The sequence below is a fragment of the Sphaerodactylus townsendi genome, linkage group LG02 (genome assembly GCF_021028975.2).
Source record: "Sphaerodactylus townsendi isolate TG3544 linkage group LG02, MPM_Stown_v2.3, whole genome shotgun sequence".
In the NCBI taxonomy this organism is placed as follows: Eukaryota; Metazoa; Chordata; class Lepidosauria; order Squamata; family Sphaerodactylidae; genus Sphaerodactylus; species Sphaerodactylus townsendi.
The window spans coordinates 72,252,966-72,264,200 of record NC_059426.1 but is presented as its reverse complement, the minus strand read 5'-3'; the positions used below and the strand labels follow the sequence as shown (position 1 = coordinate 72,264,200).

General features: G+C 44.1%; 1 protein-coding gene across 1 annotated transcript; it reads right to left on the bottom strand.

Moving 5' to 3' along the window:
- Positions 1 to 1,231: 1,231 nt before the first annotated feature.
- On the bottom strand, positions 1,232 to 10,935 carry LOC125426292 (membrane-spanning 4-domains subfamily A member 8-like). The gene is made up of 6 exons (XM_048484551.1): positions 10,927 to 10,935; positions 10,363 to 10,485; positions 9,267 to 9,323; positions 6,066 to 6,185; positions 1,559 to 1,672; positions 1,232 to 1,344 (listed from the first exon to the last, which is right to left on the bottom strand). The coding sequence occupies exons 1-6, from the start codon at positions 10,933 to 10,935 to the stop codon at positions 1,240 to 1,242; spliced, it is 528 nt and encodes a 175-aa protein (XP_048340508.1). The 3' UTR covers positions 1,232 to 1,239.
- Between the last annotated feature and the right edge of the window lie 300 nt (positions 10,936 to 11,235).

Genomic DNA, 11,235 nt, shown 5'->3' with positions numbered 1-11,235 from the left:
CTGGGGTACTAGGTCCATAACAAATACACTGCCAAATCCCGTGAAATCTCTGGTAAACCTGTATAGTACGCTTTAGTATTGTTTCTTAAACATAAATGTTGCAGTTCTGGTTAAGGGATCATAAAAACTGTGGAGCACATTCTATTTAGATGTCTATGATATAAGGAGGCTAGAGGGAAATAGATCAAACCAATTATGTGGCAATGAAATGAGCTTCTCCTAGATATTTTACTTACTAAATTTTTAATGGATTCTAGGTCAATAAATATTCTTTTGTTATCTGAATTGGTTGTTCAGGCCATGAAAGTCTCTGACGTGCTGTCATGTAGCCTGCCCTCTCTGGCTTGAATTCTTCATTTTTTCCTCTTCCAAGCTGGGATTGATTGAAGAGGAACAAGATTTTGGATGTATACCCCACCTTTCTCTCCTGTAAGCAGTCTCAAAGCAGCTTAAAAACTCTCTCCTCTCCCCCACAACAGACATCTTGTGAAGTAGCTGAGAGTGAGAGAGTTCTGAGAGAACCATGACTAGTCCAAAGTCATCCAACAGGCTTCATGTGTAGCAGTGGGGAAACAAATCCGGTTCTCCAGATTGTGGTGGGACACAGTGCAGCTTGGATGCTCCCCCACCATCTCCAGGTGGGCTTCTCAACCTTGGGGGAAGCAAAAAACAGAAAAAGCCTTCCCACTCCCCAAAAGCCCTCCAATGAGCTGTATGGGTCTATGACACCCAAAGGGTAGCATAAGCCTAAGCACCAGTGTTCAGCAGGCAAAGGCTGGGGGGAAAGCCAACTATTGGCTCCACCCCTGACCATGCCTCCAAAATGCCCCCGTTACACCGGTGGAGGTGATGGTAGCACAGGAATGCTTACGTGGCACTTTGCATAGCTTATGGCCACAGTGGAAGGACATGGCGGTTGTCTGCAGATGGATTTGCTCCTCCTCCGGGGTAAGTGTCCCAGAGAGGGCAAATCTGCTGGCACAACCCCATGCTACCTCTGTAGATGACTTTGCCCCTCCTGGATTGGGGTGTAAGTCTGCCCTATGGATAATAAATGAAAAATTGAAATGAAAAATTAACTTGTTTATTTATTAATCAATTACACCCACGTCCTTTGCATATGAATAAAATAATTAATTAAAGAATATTGAAAGAAATAGCATTTTTCTTTGCTTTTGGATGACACACGTATATGTTGCAGCATTTTAAAAAACAATTCCTTCTTATTCAAGAAGACTGTCATTTTGGAGAAAAGGCTTCATTATTGTAGACTGGAGGATCAGGACTTGCTTCAGCAGGGACCACGCCATTTTCACTAATGGTGCAGGGCACAACAATCATGGCCTGAAACACACAAGCCCCCCACCCCCAATGGAATATTTTATTGTCATCACCTTCGTTATTGTCAGCATGGTGACCTGAAATTACGAAATATAGATTCAGAGACAGCTGCCAGAAACTCCTGGTAGCTTGAAGTGAAACATCTCCCCTGTCTCCACCTTTCTTTTGTCCTTTCAGCATCATCTGTTGAAGCTCTGGGCAAGAAGAAGATGCTTACCATTTCATTTTTGTAGCAGGTTGCCTGGCACCCAAAATGTGCAGTCCAAACAGTAATACAAAACTCCAACAAGCTGAACAAGAAGAGCATGACACCAAGACCAAAACCTACGGCCTGCGGAGAATAAATGGGGGGGGGGGGGTCGTCAGTAATTATACAACTCTTGTTTGTTATTTCTTACTAGTTGTGCACTGGGGGGAGGTGGATAGGTGGGACTTTCAGAAGCACATTTCAAACAGCCCAGTGCAGCAATTCAGAAGAGCACAGAACACCTGAACATGAAAGAAAAGTTGGTTTTTTAAAAAATCCTGCTCTTTGCAAATGGGACCTAAGTAGTTTTGTTTGAAAAGGTTAAAAAAAACAGTTAGCAACCAGCAGCTAAAAGAAATTACAGCGGTTGTTAGAAAGGGACCAAAGAGCTGGGTCTGAGTTACCTGGATCCAACCTGTGTCCCATGCAGCCACACAGCAGCTATGGGGGACATCTTTTTAAAGAAAGAAGAACCTGTTTGAGCCTGAAACACCATTGTAGAGGATTCTATAATCAGCTATTTAAAAGCAAGCACTAGCACAGAAGCACAGGAACATTAAGTGCCTTTATACCATCTGTTGATGAAACTGATGGATAAATCTGGATAATTTGATCAAGAGGGCTGATCATATGAATGCTTCTTTAAACACAACGTTGTGCAACCTATGATAATAGATACAAATTTAGAACAGTATGCCCCAGAATTTTTTTTGTTTCACAATATCACAAATGAAAGCTCTAGATACAGACTTGCAAATAACAAAAAGGTAAAAACTTTAAATGTAAACAGAAGGATAATCTCACTTCAGCATATATACTTGCCTAGCAGTGGCGGATCTGCCAGAGAAACATGTGTGGTCACATGCCCCCAGGCGCCACTCGTGTGCTCATGTGAGGGGCGCAAAATCACCCCTCCACACCACTCTGCTGATGCGCCCCCCCTTCCTGGCCCCACTTATGGCAGCCCAGTTCCCTACGCACCGCTGGGGTCTGGTAGTCCAATCTGGGTGGGGAGTGGCACTTGAGCCACCACTGGCCTCCTGCTCTGTCCCGTCAGAACTTTCCCTGCTCCCAGGACCAGCCCAGCAGCCTCCGCGCCTGCCTCTTCCCACCTCTAGTGCTGCTGGTCACCTGATGCTGTACAACACTAGAGGTGGGAAGAGGTGGGCACAGAGGCTGCCAGTCCGGTCCCAGGAGCAGGGAAAGTTTGCAGGAGCCAGTGGGGGCTCAAGTGTTGCTCCCCACCCAGGCCAGATTCCTGGGCTCCTGACAGCATGAAGGGGGCCGGACTGCTGTAAGGGGGGTTGGGGGGCCGTAAGTGGGGCCAGCCAGGGGGGCAGGGAGTGGCAGAAAATGGCCCCGGGCACCATTTTCTGCTGGTACGCCTCTGTTGCCTAGTGACAGATACTACATAGAAAAAATGTCTTGAGCCTGCACTATTGAATAACAGCCATGCATTTATTATGAAATAAAATCAAAAGTCTAACTGCAGTGTTCCAGGAACCATGCTTCTTTCATTGAAGCAAGCCAAAGCATGTCTACTCATGAGTAATTCTTCACTTGGTTCTGAAACAATTTCAAGGAAGGGAATATGGAGGAACTTTCAAAGAGAGAGAGAAAGAGATGCCTGGACTCTGGTGCTATTGCATGGCCTCCATAGCTTTCCCTCACTGAGGAAGGGCTGTGGAAACCATGCTGGGATAGTGTGGTCGAGTCTGTGGGGGTAGGTCACTGTGGGCCACTGAACTGAGAAATCCTCCACTGCCCTAGTGTGGTCTCCATAGTGAAGTGGGGAGGGGCCACCAAGGCGAAGACTGCTAGGAATGTGCAGGAGGAAGAGGCAGCAGACAGTACAACGCACCTCCAACTCCTTTTGCCTGTGGGGGTGGGAGAGGGAGGAGATGGATGGCCAATGGTGCCGCCATGTGACCTGCAGGAGTGGCAGTCGGGCTTCCCTCACAATATCTATGCAAGAAAGAAGATAATTGAGAGTAATCTAAATAGGTCTACTCAGAAGAATCAAAATGCATGCTTCAAAAAGAAATGACTCATTTGTGCATTACTGTGGTAAGGGGTCTAATGGGAGATGAGTGCTTAGGCTAGATGAGCCAGCCTGTATGCCTTTTTACTCCTAATTGAGCAGCAAAGACCCTTTCCTGAGAACAAAACACACTGAATAAAATGGGATTTACTTCAGAGTAGATCTACTTGGCCTTGCTGCCCATGCCTATTTACTTCTGAGTAACTGCACAGGATTGCAATCATGCATGTCATCATTTGGAGAGAGAAAGGCACTTCTGAAAATGCACCTCTCTGTATGAGGAGGTGGCATCTGCAGGTGCCTGAAGCATCAAGCCATCAATACTTCAGAGCACTAAAAAAAGTGTAGTGAGCTGCTGCTATAGACCTTTCCCATGCAAATTTTGTAAAATAAGGAATTCCCCCCACATGTCCTTTCCCATGCAAATGTTGTCCATGTCCTTTCCCATGCAAATGTGCATGTTCTTTCCCATGCAAATGCTGCTCACACCTATTTACTCCTGAGTAATTGTGCAGGACTACAATCATAGGTGTCATCAGTCAGAGATAAAGAGGCACTTTTGACAATGTTGGTGGGGTGGGGGGAGTGTCTGCAGGCGTCTGAAGCATCAGGCCATCAATACTTCAAAGCACTAAGAAAAAGTGAAATGAGCTGAAACTAGACCTTTCCAATGCAATTTTGTATATATATTTAAAAAAGGAATTCCTGCCCACTGCCCATCATAAAGAGAGCACAAAGCAGGGGCAGGAAAAAGCAAATTCTCCACATAAGTATGATTCCCTCCCAGGGCTGATTAAAGGAAAAACAGGGAAACTGGTGGTGCACAACACACACAAATTGCCAAGCAGGAAAGGAAAACAAATGGACTGCTTCTAAAGCTCAAACTATGTTATAAGTGCACAATAGACTACAGACGCAAACAGAATTAGTATAACAACCAGTGTAAAGAAATAGAAGAAAACAAATGAAAAGGAAAAACAAGAAATCTACTCCACAAGACCCAAGAAATCAAAAGGAAATTTAAAGCACAGTTAGATATGCTGAAAGATCAATGTGGAAATGCATCAATTCAGGAGAACAAAAGAAAGAAAAGATGAGAACAGTATGCTGAAGAACTATACTGAACACGTGAAAGGATGACAGATTCCACCAAAGAAGAAACTTTTGAAAGAAGAATCTACAGTTTTGGAAAATGAAAGCTGCACTGAGAGCAAGTTGGAGAAACAAATCACCAGGTGTAGATGGGATATCAACAGAGCTATTTCAACCCACAGAAATTGAGACCATCAAAATATTAACAAGAATATACCAACAAATATGAAAAACAAAAAAAGTCTTACAGACTGGAAATGGTCAATTTATATTCCAGTTCCAAAAAAGAAACATAAAATCGCAGCAGTTATCAAACTATCACATTAATTTCTCACACAAATAAAGTGGTGCATGAAATGTCACAACAAAGACAGTTACTATTTATGGATCGAAAAATGCCCAATGTTCAAGTTGGATCCAGACAGGAAAGAGGAATAAGAGATGGTCTTATGTGTGCTCTTCATGGAGCATACATGAAGATTTTAGACGAAAACCAGCTCGTGAGTCATAGATTACAAGAAAGCTTTTGACTGTTTGGAGCATGAAAAAATAGATGGTTTTTTTTAAAAAATGGGTATTTCACAATATCTGATTGTATGATGGTTAACCTGTACTCTGGACAAGAAGCTACTGTTAGGAAACCATTCTCTTTCTCCATATTCTATTGGCAAACATGTTAGACAAGGATGTATTTTATCTCCCTATCTCTTCAATCTATAAGTAGAACCAATCAGTCTTTAATAATATCGTCACAGACAAGCACAAATCACAGCAAAGTTTAAACAGCAAGAAAAAACAGGCTGGGGGGAGAGAAATGTAATTAAAATTAACTTGTAATTTAAGGGAATTTTTGTAAAATAATAAAGTTATTAAAATCTATAACATAAGTAAAAATGTAAACTGTCAATGATTGGTAAATTTACAAACTTCCACAAAGAACTTTATCATTGTGGGAAGTAGAATGCTGGACTGTATGGACATTAGATCTGATCCACCAGGATTTTCTGATGTTCTTACCATGGAGAAGAAATTTGGAAAATAGTAATTTAATCATTGTTACTTTGGGTTTTCCTTAATAAGAAGATTTTACACCAAATAGATATCAATGTTTCAAGAATTCCAAGTTTCCAAAGCCAAAATGACAAGGAGAACCTGTGCACAAGCTGAGATTTACTTGCCATCCTATTACCTCAGAAATAAGACACATTTTAAAATCTAGAGTCACTGTTTTCTTTGGCAGTAGGAATTGATGCAGTGAAAATCACTCAAGTTATGTACTTGTTTCATTCCATAATGAATTCCCATCTACAAAGTCATAGATTTTTGTAAAATTTGTTCACTTACCCCTGATAAATAAAGATGGAAAGAATACAGTGAATTTATAGCCAATTCAGCTATATATAGAATCATGCCAATTAATGCCATGACAGCACTTGTGATGTTCATTCCCACACTGCACTTTACCTGAAAATCACACACAAAGAATCAGGTTGAATGAAACAAGGACAAGGCACAGGATTGTTCAACCAAAAAAGCTGCACTGAATCTGTATCTAACCAGGGGTCCAGAAAATTTTAAGCTGCAAGACATATCTGAACCATATCTGGAGACTCTGTAAAATGATCTAAAACCCAGGCAAACTGGAATTTAATATGCTTTGGCATTAAATTCCCCCAATGAAGAATACAACTTAAAGGCCTGGCATGTGTATACATGTAGCAGAGTACACAGGTTGGGTCTGGGGTCTCACACAGTGTGTCTTGTATTAAAGTCAGATATGAGCTACAGGCTCTTTCTGTTCTTGCATGAGGGGTGCCCTATTTAGATAGTCGTTGCAGTACATATGGAGAAGTTCACTTCAGACCCTCTTTCTGATCTAAAATTGTCCTAAGGGGGCACTATTTTCTCAGGTGAGTAAACCCACAAATGTACAGATGGATTTCTCCAGTGGGCCAAATAGTCCCCTTGAACCATTTCAGGTTGGAAAAATGGGGGAGTGGAGCTCTTTCTCCCCACATATCAGAGTTGTGATCCATATTGAACACCTCATATGCTGGAGCTGAGAAAAACCCACAGTTGCATTTTATTGTTCCACAAAACTCCTGTATTTGTTAGAAAGAACCAGAGGACACTGGTGTAGTGAGGGGGCTAGAGCCCCAGGCACTACTTCCTGGGGTGACTCACAACTGCACTACAGTTAAGTGCCAGCCAGCAGGGATGGCCCCAATCCCCAACTCCACACGGAGCGGGTCCACGTGGAGTTCAAGAGCAGGGCCAGCCACTCCACCCCACTCTCCAAATAGAATTAAAAACATCCCATTTGTTGCTGGCCCCCCTCCCCCCTCCCCCCTCTCCCCTCCCCCTTTTTTTCTAATAGCTGGGGCCCTGCTGTCCCCTCTTAGAGGAGTTTTAGCTTTTAGATGCCATCTGTTGTTATCTACCTGTTGTTATTTGTTTGTTGTGAACCGCCCTGAGCCCTCCAGGGGAGGGTGGTGTATAAGTGTAGTAATAAATAAATAAAAATAAATAAATAAACCTGAGCAAGGAAGGTTGACCAGATTTTAACTGTTGGCTCCAACTCTCTCAGGTTCACCTGACTAGAGGTGGAGCTTGGGGGTGAAGCCAGCAGTATAAAACTAGAGCCAGTTAGCCTATGGAACTCAATTTACTGCTGGCCTCAGCAAGTCTTGGGGCCAGCTTTAAACTGCAAACTTGCAAATGGGTGCTCCAGCACATGGAGTTCAGGGAAGGGCAGCTGGCCCCACACTGAAACTCTATGTGGAGTTTGGGGGTGAGGCCAGTCTGCACAGGGCATAGCTGGGGTGGGGCGGGGCAGGATGGGGCGGGTGGTGGTGCAGCACCCAGGGTGAGCCCTGGCCACTGCTTTAGTGAACTACACCCCTGCCAGAGAATGACACTAGTTATCTAAGTATAAACTCCACACACCGCCCTAGATCTCTTTTCAATATGCATCTTCCTTTTCCATTTCTTCCAGAACTTTGGCGGACATTCCTCCTGCACTTCTAGCTAGTTCATGCATTTATTGCTTAAACTCTTCTGTAGGGATGCTCTTTTTTACCCATCAAGTTGCAGCTGACTTATGGTTATCTGACAGAGTTTTCAAGGCAGGAGACATTCAGAGGTGGTGTGCCCTTGGCTACCTCCGTGGAGTGACCCTGGACTCCTTGGAGGTTTCCCATCCAAGGGCCAACCTTGTTTAGTTTCTGAGATCTGATGAGATCAGGCTAGCCTGGGTTATCCAGGTCAGGTCTACTATGTTAGCATACTTTTAAAAAGATACAGGAGTCAGTGTAAACAAAAGAGGAAAGAAAAAGGCAGAAAACTGCCTCTGATCAGGCCTCCATGTTCTTCAAATGGACCTTCATTCACTTTTGCCATGATTCCTAACCTTACCCGATTAAAATTCCATCCCTGACCTGTACTTATTCTTATAAAATTAGAATTTCTAATGCTGGGTGTTGTTGGATCTAGTAGACACAGTGGCGTATCTGCCTAGGGACAAGGGGTACCCCTTGTCCCCGGGCGCCACTCTTCTGGTCACGTGGGGGGCGCAAAATCAGTCCCCCATGTGACCAGGAAGTCCTGCTGTCTCGTCGTTTCTGCATGCCTCGATCCCGTCCAAGGCACGCAAAAATGATGAGGCAGCAGGACTTCCTGCTGCCTCCAAGTGCCCTCAATCCCACCCTGGACTCCGCACTCCCTTCCCCCCCTGCCAGCTGGGCTCCCAGCCGGCAGCCTGCAGTCTCTTCTGACCTCCCCTCCAGGCAGGCCAGAAGAGACTGCAGTCCCAGCCTTGGAGACTTTCTTTTATAAGAACTGAGGCCGGGGGTGGGGCTTGGGGAGCAGGAAAGGGTGGGACTGGAGGGGGAACCTGGGGGTGGAGCCTGGGGGCATCAAGGGCGGAGCGGGGGGGGCAGAGGCTGGGGCGCGCGTCCTGGAGACAAATTGTCCCCGGGCGCCATTTACCCCTGGAACGCCTCTGAGTAGACAGCTTGTGATGTGACTGTCAAATCATGTGAATTATTGCAGTAAGTCTGCTTTACATATTACAAAAGTAATGTTCAAAGTGCCAAGATTGATGCAAGAAGTTTACAGCTTGTAGCTTCTCATACAAATGACACTAGCCAGGAAACTGGAGCTGGAATAGGAAGGAGACATACTGAGAACTTCCTGATGGAAACTGTACTCCCATACTTTCAAAGTAATGCCAGAAGGTACCAGGAGTGCTGAACTGCCTGCCTGACCCTTGAAAGAAGGAGGTTAGGCCAATGCACATGCCTCAGATTTTTCAATTTTTAAGGAAGGTCTGAATTCAAACATTGACTGTGCTTAGGAAAGTAGCATTTGATGGCTCATAGCTTTCCTGTGCCCCAAAAGCATGTGTACAGCACTTGTCAAACAAGATTTATAGTAAATTTATAGTGAACAGCATTATTGCTATCATTGTAGAGAAAATAAGAGAGGCAGCTGTTTTTTGTACTCCCAAGCTTTACAAAAGAGGCGAAAATGTAAAATATATCTCACCAAGGAGGCACCCATGGGATTCTCAGCTGACACAGAAAGGGATCCAGAAGCAATAAACTGTTGTAAAGAAGGAAAATGCCTTAGAGTACATCTTTGAACAACAGAAGTTTTTCTTAAAAGCTATATTTTAACACAGTTTATTCATTTTATTAAAAATTTCTGCCTGGAATCCACCAGATGTCAGAGAAAATAGTAAAATCACTTTAAAATGAACAATTTTGGAACCAGGATGGTAAAAACTAAGCCAAACCAACAGACAGCCCATAAAATTTTCAAGCAATGGGGAGGCAATGGCAGATAATTAATGAGCATCACCTTCCAAATACTTTCCATAAAATCTCTACCCTGTTATCCGAGGCCCTTTCCACACGGGCCAATAACAGTGCCCTAGGGACGGCAAAAACGCTGTCCCTAGGGAGCTGTTCACATGGGGGGGGCACAGCTGCATCACAGCAGCGCCGCCCTCGCTCCCCCCCAGCAGCGCAAAGCCGCTGTCGTGTGAACGGCAGTGGCTGGAAGGCGCCATTCCCCCCCCTTTCCCGAACGACTTACTTTCCCTGCAACCTTCCGGTGCGTCACTCAGGCCTGGGGACACGCCCCCCTGCCCTGCGACTCCAGAGCTGTCGCGCAGGGCAGGGGTGTGTGTCCCCTGTGGCCGGTCATGGACTAGAGAAGTCAGCCTGATATAGATCGCAGTTTGCTCATTTTAAATGAACTGCTTTGTAGATTGATGGCACTAATAAATCCATGCTTACTGATTATGGCAAATAATGCGTTGGTGGGTGCTCTAAATATATTTATTGGGGGGGGGGGGGAGCATGATCTGGCCACAGTTGTCTATGGTTTGATCCAATCCATCTTGGATTTCTGCAGTGAACTGCACATGAGACTGCCTTTGAAGCCAGTTTGGAAGTTTCAGTTATTGGAAATTTCAGTTATTGGAAATATTACCCACTGGTAGCAGAACTGCAGCCATAAATTCTCTGTGCACAAAAAATCTAAACAAGAATTTGAGTGGCTGTCTTCCAATGCCCATGTTAAAAAAAATCATGGCCATTCAACATGAGCTCTCAAAAATAAACAGCATATTACTTACAAATATTCCACCCCAGAATGGATAAAGTCCAACGATGGCCAAAGGAATGTAGTATAAACCAACAAGAACAGCTGAGACTCCCCCAAATCCAATGTGCATCAGCCCAATTATGATCTGGATGGCCTGTGGAAGAATACCAAAAGCAAGGTAAAATAATTCTGAGTAGTGAATGAACATGTGTTATGACCCTGAGCACAATCTGGAAACGTCACTTTACAAATAATGTCAACCAACTACTTGTTTGGTCCTTTTTGTGAATAGAAAAGTGGGGCGGGGGGGAATCTAAGTTCTGAACATGTTAGTCCTGATACGGATGAAATAAAAAAGCTGAAAAATGACTTCATTCGAGCCAATAAAGAGAAATTTCTTGGGTTTCTTATAACAGTGCTACAGTGATCCATTCCATTCTGGGAACAATTGAAGGACTGGCAAATTGCAATCAATATATGAACTGTAGCTCCTTCCTGCTCTGGCCTAACTGTATTTTTGAAGGGTTTCACAGTTGGTATCAACTGGCTGTTGTAGGTTTTCTGGGCTGTGGGGCTGTGGTTTGGTAGTTTTTGCCCCTAACATGTCGCCTATTATCTATGGCTGGCATCTTCAGAGGCATGTCACTGTAAGATGTGTTTCTCTCCATGGCACAGCATGTAATGATTTGGGTGGGACAGATGACCAAACTTTCAGAAAGAAAAGAATGGGAGTAGTAATGGAAGTAGTAATGGGAGATTTCAGTTATCCAGATATTTGTTGGGAGTCAAACTCTGCCAAGGCTATCAGGTCCAACACATTTCTCACTTGCCTTGCAGACAATTTCATGGTCCAGAAGGTGGAAGAAGCAGCAAGGGGGATGGCTATTTTAGATCTGCTTCTAAC

Coding starts and splice junctions, on each gene's coding strand:
- LOC125426292 (XM_048484551.1), bottom strand. Junction 9,324..10,362: donor CATTCTGGGGTGGAATATTT/GTAAGTAATATG, acceptor TCTTTACAACAG/TTTATTGCTTCTGGATCCCT. Junction 6,186..9,266: donor ATCCCATGGGTGCCTCCTTG/GTGAGATATATT, acceptor TGTGATTTTCAG/GTAAAGTGCAGTGTGGGAAT.